The sequence below is a fragment of the Quercus robur genome, chromosome 4 (genome assembly GCF_932294415.1).
Source record: "Quercus robur chromosome 4, dhQueRobu3.1, whole genome shotgun sequence".
Classification (NCBI taxonomy): Eukaryota; Viridiplantae; Streptophyta; class Magnoliopsida; order Fagales; family Fagaceae; genus Quercus; species Quercus robur.
Genome location: NC_065537.1, coordinates 50,817,266 through 50,836,618, shown reverse-complemented (window position 1 = coordinate 50,836,618; position 19,353 = coordinate 50,817,266). Strand labels below are relative to the sequence as shown.

Here is a 19,353-nt window from a genome sequence, read left to right as displayed (position 1 = left end):
CACTATATTATACACTATCCACAATTGATGGCTTGATATACACATTTTAGTGAAAATGAAATATCTATATTTAGAACATAAAAGTGAAAGTGAAATTATTATTACCCATAATAAGAGGATGAAAAATTGAAAGGATAAAAAATGTAGTATATTTGTATTTTCTACCATGTGTATTGGGTAGAAATGAAGAAAAGTGGAATGATAGATATTAAATTATTATCATGTCATTATTAAAAGTAAAAGGATAAAAAAGGTAGGGTCTTTTTTTTTTTTTTTTTGAGAGAAAGAACTTGAGTATTTTTATTAATATAAATGAGTTACATCTAAATGTAAAACCGAAACAATATGAGAAGGTACATCTTTCATCCATACTTAAAAATTCGGTATGCTTATAACATGTTTCGCCAGATTATGAGCTACATTATTGCCGTTTCTTTTTACATGAGAATACAACACTCTTTGAAAATAACTCAAGTAAATTTTCACATCCTCCACTAGTAGACCCAATGGGCATAGGTTTTGCTCTTGTGATTTTAGAGCTTGAATCAGACCTAACACATTGCCTTCGAGTATAACATTTTGGAACCCCAGCTCATGTGCAAACGACAAGGCTTTCTGAGCAACCAACGCTTCTGTCTTCTCTGCCTTATACGCCTGGAAAATCTTCTTTGAACATGAAGCTAAAACAGCACCATTACTATCCCTTATTACAACTCCAACACCTGACTTATTTGAGTCCTCAAAGACCATTCCATCAAGGTTAACTTTCACAAAACCAACTTGCAGTGCTCTCCACCTGTTTCCTCCATTTTCGTGGCTCCTCACCTGCGTACCTGATGCTTCTTTGTTGGCTCTGTATTGCGCCAACAATTCAGCTGTTTGTTCAGCAACTTGGTGTAGTGGACAGGCTTGGAAATTGAGCCTCACCTTGTTCCTTTGATTCCAAACAATCCAGGCCATGTATGCTAGCAGCTCCAGTGACTTTCCTTCCTCTATCATCCATGACAGCAACTCCCCTTCACATGTGAACTCAATTTCGCACCTAAACCCCCATTTTTCCTGATCAGTCCACACTACATCCAGCTCCGGACATGACCATGCAATGTGCACCAAGTCTTCTACTGCCAATTTACACCTCTCACAGATTGGGTCCTTTAAAATTTTCCTACACATCAATGCTTGTTTGGTTGGAAGTACATTACGGCATACTCTCCAAAGAAATTTTTTTAATCTTTGGTGGAGCTAGCATCTGCCATACTTCCTTCCAAACCCACTTATAACTGATTGGAGGAGTTTGGGAATTTAATTGCAGCTCCTCTTCTTCTTTAAGGAACCTATATTCGGAAGAGTAAGTTCCTGAGGTAGAATAAGGCCAATACAAAGTGTCTTCTGTCACAAATAATCCATCCACCATCTCTTCATTCCATCTTCTTCATATTTTATATGTACTATTATTGAAATTAATTTTTTTTTTAGAGTTTGGTCTCTCACAAAATATAAATTGGCCTCTCCTAAAATAAAGGAAGATTCTTTTAAGGAACTTAAAAAAAACATTGTAGTATCTCATAAAAATAATAGCATTACAAATAATTTTTATTTTATTTTATTTTATAATACGAGACAAATCTTTAGTGGTTCTAACATATTTAAGGCACATAGTTAAAGAAAATTTATTATCAAATTCAACATAAAATACTTATTTAGTATGAGTAATATGTTGGTGTGGGTGTGTGTGTGTTTCAAACACTTTTATTCTTATTTATTTTCTAACCGTTGGAAATTTATGAGAAAAATAACCATTGGGCAATTATGATGAAAATAGTCGCTGGGCAATTATGAGAAAAAGGCAATAATTGATAATATAGCCGTTGGGCTTTTAAGAGTTATTAATAACTAATAACTATAGACTATTATTTTCATAAGTAGCCTATATAATACTCATCATAACACTTTTTCTAAAGGGTCTTTTTACTACTTTATATTTGAGATATACACAACTTTACCATTTTTCTCTCCCACATATTTTTCTACAAGAATATTTGTTTTTTTTTTTTAAGGAAAGACAATAGAAGGTTGTTCTGAAATCTTTTGTGAGTGGAAGTGCATACATCACAAATGTCAACGCTATAGTTTAATCCTGGGGGGTTGTTTGGCCAAGAGAACCAATCACACTAAATTTTACTTTGTGTGGCACGAATCAACATTTAAGGACAACGCTCTTTGTGTGATTCTATAGCATTGTGAGATTGTTTGTAAATTTACTTAAATTTATATTATTATTGCTTATTTACATTCTTGCTAATTATTTGGGATATTGTTTGTTGTATCAAACTTGTTTGTTCATTATTATTTTTCCAACATAATATAGTAATGTCTAAAGAATATTAGGTCTTATCAACCCAGTTCTAACAATGTGTTGTTTTGTGTTCAATACTTCAATATTATTATTTTTGTAATTTTCTTTAGTACTCAAAGTCCCCAACCCCCCAATTTCGAGTATTTTGTTAATACTTGGGACATGAAAGAGAGTAAAGTCACAAGAAATGTCATTTGAAAAGAATATTGGGTTCTTTTTATAAATTTATTAAAATAAAATTATTTCTTAAAATAATTATTGATTGGTGTATATTTTTGGATCAAATAATTGTTATATACTTTAGGAATCGAGTGTGTTTTACAAATCTGTTAGTATTGTGAGTGATAAATGGAATCATTTTTTAAAAATAAAATTCAAATGTATAAAAGGGTAAAAGATTCCATAAAACAAAATTATCTCATGACAAGTTAATAAAGCTTAAAACATATTATAGATACTATATAAATACTCAATTTAATTTTAATTTTTTATATAAAACTAATAGATCTTTGAATTACTCAGTAATATGAAATATAGTTTCTAATCAAATAAAAAATATGACGATGTCAAAAAAAAAAAAAAAATATATATATATATATATATATAAATATAAAGAAATTGAGAACTAAGAAAATATAAAAAAAGTCACTCACATTTTCACATATGTGTCCCTTTGTATAAGAAAAATGCTAGTGTCATAAAAAATATCACAATTTTTGCCATAATTTGATATGCGACGAGTTGTGAATGATGGAAATGTAGGCCCCCATGGATCAATTATTTTTTATCCACCACTCACAACTCACCACATGGCAAGTTGTGGCAAAAGTTATGATATATATATATTTTTTTATGGCACTATCATTTTTTTTTGTATAACTTGAGTTTCATACAAAGTTCATTTTGGTATTACAAGTATGTGTATGCAACATTCACTTCATACATAATTAAGGGTAAAATATAGTTAGCATTCTTGAGATTTGGGTTAATGTCTGTCAGGACCAAGATATTTCAAAACTAATCAACTTAACTTATAATCACCATAAAAGAGAGGAGAAAATGAGTATCAGTTTAAGAGACCAAGTTAATCAATTTTGAAATGTTTTGAACTTGGCTGATATTAGCTCAAACCCAACATTGACTCCTATAATTAAAGTTGGATTTCTTTGCATTCTATAAAAAAAAACTAAAATAAAATAAAAATTGGACTTCTCTATTTATTTATTTTTCACATAAAAATATCATTAAAAGTATTTTTTTATTTTAAGGACATTTTTTTGTTTTTTTTCCTTTACACACTTAAAAAAAAAAAAAAAAATTTAATACTTGAGATGGGAGGATTGAAACTTGTAAACAAAAAGAAGTCACAGTTGAGCTAAGGCTTTTTTCTTTTTTTTTTCTTTTTTTTTTTTTTTATATATCTTTTTGAGAATCAGGACTAAGCCTGCAAAAACTTTATTAAAATTGTGGATAATCTGCAAAAACAATAGGGCAATATCAAACGGATCATATTCCATCCAGATTAATAAAGGAAAAGAAAAACGAACTCTGTTGAGTTAAGGCTCTTGATTTTTTATTTTTTTTATTTTTTATTTTTTTAATTTTTATTTATTTTTTTTTTAAAGAAACAGACAGACAGACTAACACACACGTTAAGAGTGAGGACCAACGTTTAATACCATACAACACACAACGTACAAAAGCCGTAACTCTGAATGCTGTGTGAAAGCTTTAAACCTGACTAGGAAGTAGGAACACAGAACTGGACGAGGCTCTTGATTTCTGTATCAATATATTTTGAGTCTTTCGTTAATATATATATATATATATGGATTTGGGTTTGGGGCCTTGGGCCATTCAAACAAATGTCCCTGCTTCTCCCACTCCATGAAAATCTGATATTTGTAGTGGGCACCGAACATTCCTCAGTCACTAACATTGATTCCATTTCTTTTCTTCAACCTATGCTTCTTCTCAGTTTTTGAATATGTTCTTAAACTTAAACCCCTTCAATTTCATCACCCACCCCTCTCATAGACATTGTTCTCAAATTTTCTTCAAATGTCTTTTGCTCACCTTCTACGCCTTTTCGGCGACACCCAATGCGTCCTCAAAGGCAGAGCAGTCCATGGCAAGATTATCACATCTGGGTTTTTCCTCGATGCATATGCACATAACTATTTGATGTCTTTGTACCTAAAAATTAATCGTATAAATGATGCTCGCAAGGTGTTTGATACAATGCCTGACAGAAATCTTGTTTCATGGACTGCTCTAATATCTTGGCATTCCAAAATGGGTATGCCAGAAGAAGCCTTGAATTGTTTCAGATTAATGGCTAAAGATGGTTTTGATCCCAATAATCATACATATGTTGGTGCTATATCTGCTTGTGCTAGTTTAGGTGATGCAAGAGCTGGTAAAGAGATTCATGGAAGGATTTATAGGCATGAGCAAGAGTTGAATGGTAAAGTTAGTAATTGCTTGGTTAATATGTATGGGAAATGTGGTTTGTTGAAATCTGCCCGGCTCGTGTTTGATGCGACTTTGAAGCCGGATTTAGTTTCTTGGACTTCAATACTTTCTTCTTATTGTCAATGTGGGGAGAATGTAGAGGGTTTAAAGATTTTCATGAGGTCACAGGAGGAAGGAGTGGAAGTAAATGAATTTTCTTGCGCGAGTGTGTTGGGAGCTTGTGCTTCACTTGAGAACTTGAAGGTTGGGATGCAAGTGCATCCCCTTGTCATAAAGTGTGGACTTGGATTTGACACCTTTGTTGTGACAGCATTGATAAATCTTTATGCAAAGTGTGGCGAATTGGACTATGCTCATCAGGCATTTTTGGAGGTGGATAAGCCACAGTTGCAGGCTTGGACTGCACTAATGGGAGGCTGTGCTCAACAAGGAAAAGCAATAGAAGCTATTGATCTTTTCCACAAGTTCCATTCTTTGGGTTTGAAACCTAGTGAAAGAACATTCTCAGCAGTACTTGGAGCATTAGCAGATACAGTGGATGTTGAAGTTGGAACACAACTCCACTCTTTGATCATTAAAATGGGGTTCAATTCCTTTATATTCGTTGGCAATGCAATTCTGGATTTTTACTCAAAATGTGGGCTTCTTGAGGAATCATCAAAAACTTTTGAGGAAATGCATGAACATGATGTTATCTCGTGGAATGCACTGATTTCCGGGCATGTTAGATATGGTCATCATGGAGAAGCTATTGAGCTTCTGAAGGATATGTTGATTGAAGGATTTGAACCAAATCTTCATACATATCCTAGCATTTTTAGCATATGTGGTGATATCCCTGCAATTGAGTGGGGTAAACAAACACATTGCCGCATCCTAAAACCTGGGTTTGACTCAAATGTGGTTGTAGGGAGTGCTCTTATAGACATGTACGCTAAGTGTGGAAGACTAAGTGAAGCTCAGAAAGTTTTTGACGTTCTAGTTACAAAAAACTTGGTTTCCTAGAATACCATACTTGTGGGATATGCCCAACATGGATTTGGGAGGGAAGCTTTAGAGATCTATAACATAATGCGTAGTAATGGGATCAAACCTAATGGTATTACTTTTCTTGGAGTCTTATCTGCTTGTGGGCATGTGGGGCTTGTAGAGGAGGGATGGCACCACTTCAATTCGATGATCGAAGACCATGGCATTTCCCCAAGAACAGATCATTTAGCTTCTTTAGTCAGCCTCTTTGCCTGTAAAGGACAGACAAAAAGAGCTTTTGAACTCATAAGGAGTTTTCCAATGGAGTCTAATAAGGTGGTTTGGCGGTGTCTCTTGTCTGGCTGCAAAATTCACAAGGATGTAGCTCTGGGAAGATACGCTGCTGAGAAAATTTTGAGTATTGATCCAGAAGACACTTCAGCTCATATCATGCTTTCAAATATATATGCTGAGGCCAAGATGTGGAATGAAGCAGCACAAGTGCGAAAAATAATGAAGGAGAAGGTATTAAAGAAAGATACAGGATATAGCTGGGCTGAATTGAAGAACAGTATATACTACTTTTCTGCAACTCATTACACACAATTCCAAGAAACAAATCTCCATGAGGTATTGGATGGGTTGACAGCCCAGTTGTTTGACACTGGATACATCCCTGATGCTATGTTTGTATTGCACTGTGGGGAATAAGCAAGGGATATTAGATAAAAAAAGTATTTGTTCATACATTATAGTCTTTTACATGTGAGAAAATAAGATAAATGAATCCATGATCGTCTGAGATGATCGATATTTCTATGAGATGATATTGAAATAGGACTAAACTGTATAGAAAGAATTGAAAAGTAAAGTGATGTTGACTTCTTATAGTAACTTGTAAGAAAGACAGTCAATCTAAGGTCACATTACCACACATAAAGTTGTAATTGAACTAAGAAAAACATCGCAGACTGATGGTGTGGGAGGATCCCTTGGTGAGAGGTTAACAAACTCGAGGGCTTGAAGCCTTAGTTTCAGAGGGTAATCCGCAACACACCCAATTCTTGGGCCTGCTCCAGTTGACCATTTCAATGATAGCTGATGCCCTAGTTGATATGAACTTACTTCCTTTTTTGACTTGATCCTCTGCAATATCTCTTTCTTTGGAAGATTTGTTCTGGTTCTCTGGAGATCACTGGACAAGGTTCTCTTATAACTGTGTGTTCGTGTGCTTTTTGTTTGAGCATAGGTACATGATTCAGAGGGTCTGCTGTTAATCTCATTCTCCCTAGGAGCTTGGCAGGATGGTTCAGAATTTGTTAGTTCTCCCAGTTTACTCTCTTCTTGAACATTTTTTGTTGAATAACTTCCTTCATTAACTGATTTGCGGCTATTGTAGCTCTCATGATCTTCTGTAGGGGAAAACACCTGACTAAAATAGATAGAGCTCAGAGGAAAATGTGGTAGAAGCAGTATATTAGGCATATGTTTTTTACCTTGTACAGGTTTTGGATTATAAAAAGAAGTACAAAAGTGGACAATGGCAGAAAAATTTCATAGATATCAAATTGTGACCCACAATATCCTAAAATTTTGAAAAGCTATTTTCATGTCTCCAAATGTTCTATCAACTGCAATTAAATCAATGTAGAATTAGCAGAGGGGTTGCAGATTTGTGAAATGACATTATATATAAGTTGCATACCTGAACTTCATCAAGGTTGATCCCATTCTCGTCAAGGAAGGCTAAGAAGCTGCCAAGGTTCTCCGCAGTTGGTCGGTAATGTCCACTGTATGCCGATACAGACTGGAAATCATAAGGACATATTCAGAATTTGGATGCAAGAAATAGAGACTTTTCAAGTTTATATACAAAGTATGTTGGTAAACTGTCTCCTTTGTTAAAATAAAATTAAAAGAATAGATTCCTTATAAACTTATGTTTTATTATGTTACCCAAAAAGAATAGTGTTTTATTATCTGTATCTGGAAGCTTTTCTTGATCCTACCAGAATTAACATGCTGATGTGTGTAGAATATATAGCACATAGATAGTACTTACCAGTACATTTCCTTTGATACCAAATGAATGGGTTTAATGTGTTAACTACTAGAAGAATTGATCCCCCCTCCCCCAACTGTTGAATTAAAAAAAATTAATTAATTAATAAAAAAGCCGAGAAGAATTGAAATGTGAGAGCTCTGGGATCTAAATAATGGGACTTTGCCTTATGCAAATTATGTTGATTTGACATATAGTAAACTAGAAGAATTTATGAGATCTGCCACTGCCAGCATCAACTTGTCTTAAAGAGCTTGGGATTCTTACGCAATTAATTGCATAAATTTATAAACAAAAGATGGTCCTGTGAGCTCATCCAAACTAAACTGAACCTCACATCAGCTTTGAGTAAACCATATAATCAAGTAGTTAACTTAGTCTTGCATTTTGTTGACATCTATTATTAAAAGTAACATTTGAGCTAAACGTTCATATAATTGAAAGTTCACCCTTAATAAGGGTAAAAAATAAGATCTTCTAAATTCAGAAGCAATTTTGAAAGACTAAAATCATTAATACTATTTTACTTCTTTGATAGGATTTGCTTGTATCTAATTTAAAATTCTACAATTAGTATGCTTCACTAGAGGATGATAGTGTTGCACTTTTCAGGTACAAGCAACCGTTTCAACTCCTCCAAACCCATACACCATGGGAAATGTGAAATTAAGATATGCAGTTCCCTTCCATAGCAATCATTTATTTTTTGTGAAAGCATCTGTACTTAGTATCTACAGCAAGTTGGATTTGAGGGCTGTTTGCTAAATAGAGCCCCAGAATGAACATGATGTCAATGTCTGGCTTGTTTGTTCTTGGACTCCATGTGACTGGCCTACTTGTCTTTCTTGCAATATCAGTAGGGTCATATTTTTCTTTGGTTTCAGTTTCTGGTGAGCCTGTAACTGTAAGTGAGAGAGGAATCCCAAACAGGTTGGATGTGTGCTTGGTTGTATATATACTTGTTGGGCCTCTCCAATGATAGCTTAAGCTTTGGGTTGAATACTTTAATGTGTAGATTAAAGGTATGGAACATTTTTAGTTGTATGTCTCCATAATGAGAACATTGAATTATACAAAGATGTCATTAGAAAATGGCATTATGGAAACATTATAATAAATGCTTGCTACATGCATACCTTGAGCTTGCCACTTTCTGCCTCAAGTCTTCCAGCAGCCAAAGTGGCCCCTCCTGCAAGGAAGCTGGAATGATGAAATGATCCCTTCCTTTTCTGGTGGGAAGGAGACAAAGCATTAGGCTTCAGATGATGCAAACTAAAGTGGCATCTTAGACCTGGGAATACGGTCAACAAATTGTGTGGTGTTTGTATCAGTTTTTACCTCACCAGCATAAAGTTTTTTGGAGGTACTCATAACAAAAATCCATTTTGAGCCTTGCAATTTTTGACTTGTATCAAGGAGACTTCCAGTTTGTTTATGCACTATCATCCCTTCAGCAATTATGTATTCATAGTATTCCCTTTCTTGCTTGTTCATGATGCATTTCCACAAACAGTGTGAGTGAAGTTAGGAAAGCTTAAGTAGAGCAGGTGTTAAAGAGCATCTAAAATCCAATTGAAGTCAATTCATTCCCATAAGCTTTTTAGTATGCAAAACACAAAGCTATTTCATAGGTAGAGTTTTAGTGCTTCTTGCTTGTAGAAAATTAAGTAATAACCAGAAACGGCACATATTTTATTTCTATAATGGAATTTCATGATACTATGAAATGCATTAGACTTTGTCAGACCGTGTGCCTCAGACCAAGCCCACTGGTATTGGAGCAAATTGTGAAAATCCCTCACAATCCCTCCCTCACAATGTGGCTCCGACGACTCGAACCTTTGATCGGGCTCTGATACCACTTGTCGGACCGTGTGTCTTACCAATCCATCCAACGACCAATTGGTGAAAGATGAGGGGGTACAAATCTTTTATAGCATTTGATCGCAGATCAAGCCCATTAGTATTGAAGCGAATTGTGAAAATCCCTCACAGACTCATTAATGGCTATTGATATAATTGATTTCCACGGAACATACAAAGTTGGTGTTCCAATCATAGTAATAATCTGACCCCATTCTGATCTTGGTTTATGATTTATGAACTGTGATACTAGGTTTCATATTAAAGGAGGAGCATACCAATCCGAGATATTTAATGCATTCTTGTCGAAGCCTTGATCTTGGGCAATCTTTGAGATCAACATCTTTGCCATCTCCAACGTCCAACCTACACAAGGAATATATTAAGCTGTTTAGTGACACATTGATTTAATAGACACTAGAGATTCTTTCTTTTTTGCATGGGACATCAAGGTATGAGAAAGTATATAATTATCTCCATTCTTGTGAGGTTTTTGTATGAGAGGTATTCTGCGATTTTGAGGATACCCCCTAGCATTGAGATAAAGATTCAAGCCCTGGGCTTGAAACCTATCATGCTAACCCACTAACATTCAATAATTCTTTGTTTTTGTTTTTCTAGCAAGAAGTTAACATTCAATAATATTCCAGACATTCTATTTTTGCAATGTACTTTGATACCATAACTTTTAACTATTTCCCCTCTCTATTTAGTTTTACTATTCTTGACAGCAATTAAATGAACATTGGATATAGGATGAAATTACAGAGACGGAGATTGAGATGCATCTTTGCTTATGCACATGTATTTTTACAAATTAAGAATTACACTTTAAATACTAAAACAGTTTTTTTATTATTTACTGATTTAGTTACGTTTATCATGTACTTAGATGAAAATTAAAAGGAGAGAACGCTGTGAGTGACATGTGTGTCATGTTTCCATTTATAATCTTCAGATTGCTGTCTTTGTGCCTTTTCCTTTTAGTATTGATTTAATGTATTTTACTATTTTCTGCTTTTTATTGGATAAAGTTTTAGTCCTTGAAAAGAAAAACATATATTGCATTGTATAATGATTTTATGAATGCTAGAAATTATTGAACATAGTAGATGACATAGTATTCATTTCTTATATGACATTTCCCAATAAATGGAGGCTTCCATTTAGAGGTGATGCATGACCACATCTTTGCGTATGCGCTGGCATGCAAACAAGTAGTAACATAATGCACAGACGTGCAAAGGCTACATATAAAGGGTAAAAGAAAGGCTAAACTGGGTGGCTTCCAAATGAGAGATAAAATCCATATCAAATTAGGCTGTGATGAAAATGATCTCAGAGCTTTCTTTGATATTCCTTAATTTAAATCCCTCTCACTTTTCTGGTCAGTTAAGAAGTTCATGATTGTAGATGTTTTCTGTGGCCCCTCTTCTCTCCTTATCTCACAAGGTTTTCTGAGATTTTGAGCTCCTTATCAGTCTTTGGGTAAGTGTAGTCTCCCATATCTAATTGAAAGAATAAATTGCAAAGGGCAATTTAAACCAATCTTTGAATGGTTTTGTTTACATGAATAATGATTTAGGCCTTTGCAGAAAATGTTGGGTGATTTTAGGGATCTGAAACTTTGGCATTTGAAGAAAAAGAGGATCATGATGTAGATGCAAATGCATTGTCATATAGATTGTTTGGTCTTAGTGTTTGACATTGAAATTGCAATCACGTTAGCATGTAAACATTTTTCACAATAGATAAGATTACTGTTTTAATCAATCCCATCTCTCCCATCATTTTCTCAGTGGGAGGCAACAACAATCAGATAAATGTGGCCTTTCTTATTTGGTCTTAGTGTTTGACATTGAAATCACGTTAGCATGTAAACATTTTTCACAATAGATAAGATTACTGTTTTAATCAATCCCATCTCTCCCATCATTTTCTCAGTGGGAGGCAACAACAATCAGATAAATGTGGCCTTTCTTATTTGGTCTTAGTGTTTGACATTGAAATTGCAATCACGTTAGCGTGTAAACATTTTTCACAATAGATAAGATTACTGTTTTAATCAATCCCATCTCTCCCATCGTTTTCTCAGTGGGAGGCAACAACAATCAGATAAATGTGGCCTTTCTTATTTGGACAAATCTGCAAATTATAAAGAACACTAGCAACTCTCATGGCAGAATGTGAATTTACACAAACCAGACTGGAATGTAATACACTATGTTATTTCACAACCAACAATAAGAGTCAATGAAGACATTAGCAGTTTCATGTAAGCAGTCTTAGCAGTTTCTTTTTTATCACTTTGGTTGCATTTGGAGTCAAATGCGGAAGCCAAGGCATTAAGTGGAAATATTTGACATTCGAAGCATCTAAAATTGGTTAAACTGTTCATTCTTGGTAAAGAAGAAGGGGTGAAAAGAGGAAACATAGTGCAGATATTTGTGGGCCCATATAGCACTAGAGGCAGAAAAATCAAAGAATCAACCAAGAGAAGTTTGTGTACCAATGAAAAAATGGCTGCTCTGTATCACCTTTACCCCACTCTTCATAGTAAAAGTTGAGATTATGACCATAACGATGTCTTGGATCAATCTGCGGAACATCGTCATTATAATAATAATAATAGTAGTAGTAGTAAATTTTTAGCTTAAAATAATAGGCTTACAGCTTCAATCCAATGTTGGAAAGCTAGTTTTTGTGCCTTAGCGTCTTGGTACAACCCTTTTCCAACCTGCCAAAATTATCAAATTGCATGAAACCATTATTATTATTTACTAAAGCATGACACCATTATTTATTCCATTTTAATTGTAATTAATGTTTTCTATCATTTTGCGTGAATGATAAAATAGGAGGCCAAAAACAGAATAGCCATCGGAAATCATAACAAAATATGTTGCAAATACAATAATGAAGATGTTAATAATTGTGTAAGCTACATGCCTTAGAAGCAATCAAGCTGATCCTACTCCAGCGTGAAGCAGCTGTTTCTGCTTTGTGAAAATTGAAGAAGGAAACCGTGCTGTGATTCAGCCTTGCATAATCTATAGCTTGCGACCTCCAAATAGTCCCATAACTTCTCAGAAAAAACACAGTCACATTCTTAAAGTAAATGAAATGAAACATACATTGACACTTACCACAGCTCTTCAGCAACAACAGCTGAATCTGCTAGCCTGCGCCGGGTACGATAACTCCTGTAAACTTTTTGCAACCTCACCGCAGCTGTTGAAACAAATGTTTCTTTACTCTCCTGTGAATCCATTGACATTGATTCAAGATTATGGTCATGGCAATCCACAGAAAGTGCCATTAGATAAAAAAGCAAAGTGTTTGAAAGAGATTGGAAGGAGCATAATCAAGCTAAATATGTCTTTGTCTAGCTTTTCTCTATCCAATTGCATAATGTAATTTTCTTTTTGTTGGTTGGGTTTATGAGGTTAGATTTAGAATTGATTGTGTCATAAATAGGTGGTAGTACTGCGGGGACAACTAACACATTTGGTTGGTTATTTGAAGAAGAGCCAAGAAGAGTGGTCTCCACTCTTCCACCTTGCTTGGTCATGTCAGCACGCACCAAACTACTGAAGTGCTCTCAAATCTAAGTCTATTACCATACCATCAGTTCAAGATTGATGGATTTGGCTCGTCTCTTATCTCTTTTGAGACAGTAGTTAGCACTAAAATCGTGTTACATATGTAGTTCTTTAAAATTTGAAAGAACATTTATCTCGCCACATAATGATGTTTTCTTTTTCTTTTTTTTGATAATCCGTCACATAATGATGTTAGTATTTTATGCGGTGTATTATAATTTATGATCATAATGAGTATACGTTATCAGCATGAAAATTCAGGTTGAGTTTTGAGAATTGAAATTTGAGATTGGCATTCCTTGCTTTTTGTTAGTGTATTTGTTTAATCCACTTTTTATTTCACCTTTTCAAAAATAATCTAGGTTTTAAAAAAAAAATAATATTAAAAAAAAAAAGCCAAAACACTATTTTGGTCCCTACAATTTAAGGTCACAGTCAATTTGGTCCCTACATTTTGGATGCAGTCAATTTGGTTCATGTTGTTTTTAACTTGCAACCAATTTAGCCCCTATCGTTAATTACTAACGATAAATTCTTATGTGACAAACGGTATGCACGGTTAGTAGACATGTGGCAGATAAAATAATAATAAAAATATTTGAATGCAATTAAAAATGCCATGTCATAAATTTTTTTAAAAAAAAATCACATAAAAAAAGGTAGAATTTAAAAATTAAAAAAAAAAAATTCCAACTGTTCTTGCACTTTCTTGGCAACCAAACACATAAATCAAACCTCAAAAAATAATTGGAGAAGAATAAGTCAATTTTGGCCCACTACATCGTTCACCAAATCAATAACCCACAACACAGTTCATACCAAACTCATAGGAGCCCATCGGAAGCCACATGCTTGAAACCTGTTTCAACCAGGGTGATAAATTTGATTTCAAGCAAAAACTCAATCTATGACCTAGACAAGAGGAAGCCACATGCAAATGAAAATTGATGTGGTTTTGTCGTGGGACTATGGAAGGTTTGAGTGCTTAGTATTTGATGATAGTTGTCCTGAGTGTGCAAGTTGCAACTTGTTTACCATGGCCCTTCGATAAAAACCTAGCCTACACATGCGCCATCATAAGTCCACTAGAAGATCTCCACCTCACACGCCGCTGATCCAACTGCGGTGCCAAGCTCACTAATCTGATCTAGTACGATCTTATTTTAGGTTGATTTTTGATGGTTGTATTATGGGGGTTGGGTTCATAGTGGACCTAATTTTGATTTGGAGCTATTGTAGGATCTTTTAGTTTGTGATGGGTGATTGTTGTTGATGGCCATTTCGGAAGCCCAAGTAGAAGGGAGAAGCCCAGCAACACGGGCAGAAAGGAGTTGGCAAACGAATAGAAAACCCATTAAGCCCAAGTGGCAGAAATAATGAATCACAGGCCCATGAGATAAACAAATGGGTCTTGAAGAGGTAAATGGGCTTAAAAGAGCCCGAAAAGAGAGAAAAAGCAAACCATGGGCAGTATATGATGTGGAAAAGTGAGAATGGGCCGCGGCAGGCCCAAAGTAATGAAATCAAAGAAAGTAAGGGGTTGATGACAAGCCCATGAACCCCAAAGATGAGGAATAACGTAATTGGGCCGGGGAAGCCCAAAGAATTCAGTAAAAGCCCATGGTGATGCAAAGTTAGGAAAAGGGCCGAGGAAACCCAAGGAAAGCAAACGGGCCCGGGACGCCCAAGGGAAAACATATGGGACACAGGAGCCCACTAGTAATGTAACACAAGAACCAATGATCTTGTTGGGCCATTAGAGGAAGAATAAACGGCAGGCTCAAAGGGGTCCAGCCAGGTTGAAACAAAACAAACTCCGCAGCAGGAATGATAGAGTCATATGGCAGGTGATAGTAGCAGGAAAAAGGGTGGGCTGAGGAAAAAAGTAAAGCCCACCATCAAGCAAGGTCCAGCCTCAAATAGGACAAGCCATAAAGGAAAGGGAAACCAGAAAATGGTCAAGAACGAACGGCAGACTGTGCAGACCGACCACGGCAGACGTATGAGCAGTAGGCAGATTTTGGACATACATGGAAGAGAGGCACGCACAAGGCTCAAACTCCACCAGCCTATACCCAGCCAATACAGGACACGGTGAAGTCATGGTCAGAGGTAAAGGGGTATAGTTTGGTGGTGGGGAGAGGGGAAAACCTATTTTGGAGTTCCTGCTAGGGCTCTTTTGGGGGAAGTGTCTTGTTGGGATGACACACCACCCAAACGGGTAAAGCTGAGCTGGAACTACTAGGTGTATGCCATGAGGGATAGGGAGAGAGAAGGTACCCACACCGTAGCAGGAAAGGGTGACACGGCAGATAAACAAACAAAATAGCCTTCTTTTGTTTGGCGATGGGGAGTGGCTCACAGTCGGATCAAAGGTGGTTGGCAGGTACACCCAGACCAGACAAAGGTGATTAAGGGCTAAAATAGTAAAATCCGGTCATGGCAGGCACTATAAAGGGGCACTTGCCGTGTACAGCAAAGAAAGAAAACACAACAACAACAGTAAGCACTACGGTATTTAAAAGCTTGAAAACTAGGAAATAGGAAATAAGGATTAAGAAAAAATGGAATATTAGAAAGGAAGGAGAGAAAAAGATAGAGAGTAAGAATGGCAGGCATGCACCAATAGGTTCATTCCCAATCTCCCTCTCAAAATCCTGCCCTCTGCCGAAAAGGGAAGGTGTTCTTAGGTGCCAACCACTCAGGTCCACTTTCCTCAAAGTGATTAATTTCTACGGCAGGATCTCCCTAAGATTATTCACTTTGAGAAGAGGTGTTCTTCCTTTCTGGTTCCAGTCTTGCAGATCAGACTCAATCTAATTTATTTATTCTCTCAACAAGTTCACATACCATCCACTTGTTCCCTTTCACTTTTCTTATAAAACGATTGTTGTTAAGACTGTGGTTATCTTTTTTTTTTTTTTTTTTTTAAAAAAATGAGGTTTATCTGTTTACCTTAATAAAGATCTCAAAGTATTTGATTTTATTATTATTATCATATCTGTTTGCTGTAACTCATTTGAAACAGTTCTGCCCACCGTAAGCATGTTCCTGGCAGACAAGGCATAGTTTGTGCACAAGCCAGACCAAGTTGAGTTCCAATTGGACCGGTCTCAACTCTTATACCTAGAAAACTCGGGCCCCATACCGCAGGAGGCAGCCCAGCCCACTCTAATAAAAAAGGCCCACTACAATTGTTTAGTTTGATTTTTGTGTTTTAAGTTGTGTTTGGTCACTAAGAAATTGCAAGAAAAGCTAGGAATTATTTTTAATTCATCCTTTCAAAATTTTTATTTTATTTTTCTGATGTGGATTTTTTTTTTTAGCATAAATGCACTTTTGATCCCTACATTTTATACATTTTTCTATTTTGGTCCTTACATTTTATTTTTACCACTTTTAGTCTTTAAACTAATTAATGCGTAATATTTAAGTCCTTACCGTCAGCCAACTAATGGGGAAAACTGATGTGGTTGATACAGAGAATTAAAAATCATTTAAAAACATAAAAAAAATCCCCTGTGGCCAAGTCTGCCATGCCACATGGCATTCCTACCCAAAAAACAGTCATGTGTTTATCATGTGAGTCACCCACCCACCAAACATGGCGCGAATACACTGAAAATCCCCAAATTAGACATGAATCCCTAAAATCACCATCAGCCTCTCTCTGAAACCACCATTATCAACCAGTTCTGTCACTTGAAACTACCATCATTAACCAGCTCTATCACTTGAAGCCACCATCACCATCAGCCATCGCTCAGAATCCATCTTTGCCACTTGAAGGCAGTATCTCTCTCTCTCTCTCTCTCTCTCTCTCTCTCTCTGTCTCTCTCTCTCTCTCCTTATTTATAGCTTTACAATATGCTTGTTGGTTGGTTCTGGTAGTAAGGGCCACAATGTTTTTGTATGCTTTTTGTATGTTACTTTTAATTGTGGTCCATGTATTCCCTATGTTTTTTGTGTTCCCTATGTGCCCCTATTGAAGAGAGATAAGTAAGCCTAACAGTATTGTATGAGAGTTTTTTGTGTAATTTGATAACTATGCATGTCTATTTTAGTACAACAGAACTATTGAAGTCGGTGTTGTATTGTGAAAAATTATTTGATTAGTGTTGTGTTGGTAAATACTTTATTGAGTGTTGTGTTGTCTGCATGCAGAATAAAATATTTTATTAGGTGTTGTGTTGGTAAATGAGTATTGTATTGTTAAATAGGTGATGTTTTACTCTATAACTTGCATTGTTTAATTGGTATTGGGGGTATGTTGCATGCAGAGTGAACTACTTCATTTAGTGTTATGTTGGTAAATGAGCAGTGTTTTCTTAAATAAGAGTTGTTTGTTCTTTTTCTTTAACTGGAATTGTTTAATTAGTTTTAGGTGTATGGCATGTAGAATGGATGACCTATTCAGTATATCTGTGCATCATGGTGGCTATTTTACTAAGAACCATAAAAAATATGTGAGAGGTGAAGTAGATGTAGTTGATAATTATAACCCTGATAAGTGGTCCAAGGTTGAGATAGAAGGTATATGTAGGGACTTTGGATACACCTCTGTTAGCAGACTATGCAATGCCTGGTATGGACCAAGAAAGGGAAAACTTTCATTTGGTTGTTGATGATGATGATGCCATGTACATGACAGAATTAGTGAAAGGTCATGAAGAGAATCATGTGTATGTGGAGCACACAGTAGATGAGCCTATACTAGTTGATGAAGGAGAGGATGTTGGTGAGGGTGTGCAGCCATTAGCAGTGGAGCAAGGCCCTATGGGTTATTATAGTGATTATAGTAATGACAGTGATGATGATGACCATGATGAGGGTGAATTTTACAGTTTTTATGATAGCGATGACATGTATGCTAATGATCAAACTTTTAATAATGAGGATGAGCCAACTAAGGTGGATGCTGAACAGGTGTATGCTTGGAGAGTAGGTGAAGAACCTATTATTGAGGAGGTTAATGTTGATGTTCTCATTGAGGTTGCTGCTTCCCATGTAGGTTCAAGGAGAGTAGGTAAAGAACCTATCATTAAGCACCTACCTGAGGTCTTTATTGTAAGTGATGGCAGTGATAGTGGGGGAAGTGGGCTAGATGATGAGGTAGAGTTGAACCATGGTGTTAGGGACTTTGTTGAAAACAGTAGTGACAATTGGGATGGTAAGGATGATGATGATGATGTTGTTGTTGAACTAGGCCGAATGGGTGCTAGTGTAATGAACTCTGATTATAAGAGTGATGAATTGCACAGTCTAGTGGAATCATCATTTGATGATGAGCTTGGGTATGACAGTGATGATATTTTTGAGGATGATAGAAGTACACATGTGGGAAATGGTAGGGGACAGAAAAATAAAGAAGTGAAGAAGTTCCCTGTGTTTAAGCCTGTGGCTATGGCAGAGCATATTTCTTTTGAAAGAGATATGTTGTTTACAACACCCAAGCAATTCAAAGAAGCTATAACAGAATATGCAGTTCATGGTGGATAGGGGATTGGATTTATTAAAAATGACCTACAAAGGGTAAGATTTGTTTGTCAAGAAAACTGCAAGTTTGTTGCCCATCTAATAAAAATGCTAAGGGAGAGGAGTTATCAACCAAGGATATTGACTTTGGAACATATATGCTCTAGAAGTTTTAAGAACCCTAAGTGTACTTCATCATATATTGGGAAGAAGTTGATGAAAAAGGTGAAAAGACAACCTAACATCAAGCTAAAAGACATCTAAGATGTTATCCATGAAAAGTATACCCTAAACATAAGTGCAGGATAAGCAAGTAGGGCTAGGGATAAGGCTAGAGAATATGTGGATGGGACTTATACACAACAGTACAACCAGCTGCGAGAGTACTGTGAGGAATTAAGGAAGTCTAGTTCTAGCAGTACAATACTTATGAATGTGCATACCTTCAATGATAGTGATTAGCAGCTGAGATGGACTTGGTGTGTGGGGTGCCTTATTTTGAAAGGCTATGCATATGTTTAGAGGGATGCAAAAAGGGGTTTCTGGCTGGA

General features: G+C 35.9%; 1 protein-coding gene and 1 pseudogene across 1 annotated transcript; one reads left to right on the top strand and one right to left on the bottom strand.

Annotated features, from left to right (window-relative positions):
* The first annotated feature begins 4,027 nt into the window (after nucleotides 1–4,027).
* On the top strand, nucleotides 4,028–6,511 carry LOC126722873 (pentatricopeptide repeat-containing protein At2g27610-like; annotated as a pseudogene).
* Nucleotides 6,500–13,162, bottom strand: LOC126722874 (IQ domain-containing protein IQM3-like). The gene is made up of 9 exons (XM_050426015.1): nucleotides 12,872–13,162; nucleotides 12,675–12,789; nucleotides 12,397–12,462; nucleotides 12,235–12,323; nucleotides 10,004–10,091; nucleotides 9,201–9,347; nucleotides 8,999–9,091; nucleotides 7,506–7,607; nucleotides 6,500–7,228 (listed from the first exon to the last, which is right to left on the bottom strand). The coding sequence occupies exons 1-9, from the start codon at nucleotides 13,042–13,044 to the stop codon at nucleotides 6,722–6,724; spliced, it is 1,380 nt and encodes a 459-aa protein (XP_050281972.1). The 5' UTR covers nucleotides 13,045–13,162; the 3' UTR covers nucleotides 6,500–6,721.
* Nucleotides 13,163–19,353: the final 6,191 nt, after the last annotated feature.

Excerpts from the sequence above, each read along its gene's own strand:
- LOC126722874 (XM_050426015.1), bottom strand. The coding sequence starts at position 13,044 with ATGGCACTTTCTGTGGATTGCCATGACCATAATCTTGAATCAATGTCA. Across the intron at positions 12,324-12,396 it reads TCCAACATTGGATTGAAGCT|ATTGATCCAAGACATCGTTA; the intron begins GTAAGCCTATTA and ends GATGTTCCGCAG. Across the intron at positions 9,348-10,003 it reads GCATTAAATATCTCGGATTG|CAAGAAAGGGAATACTATGA; the intron begins GTATGCTCCTCC and ends ATCATGAACAAG.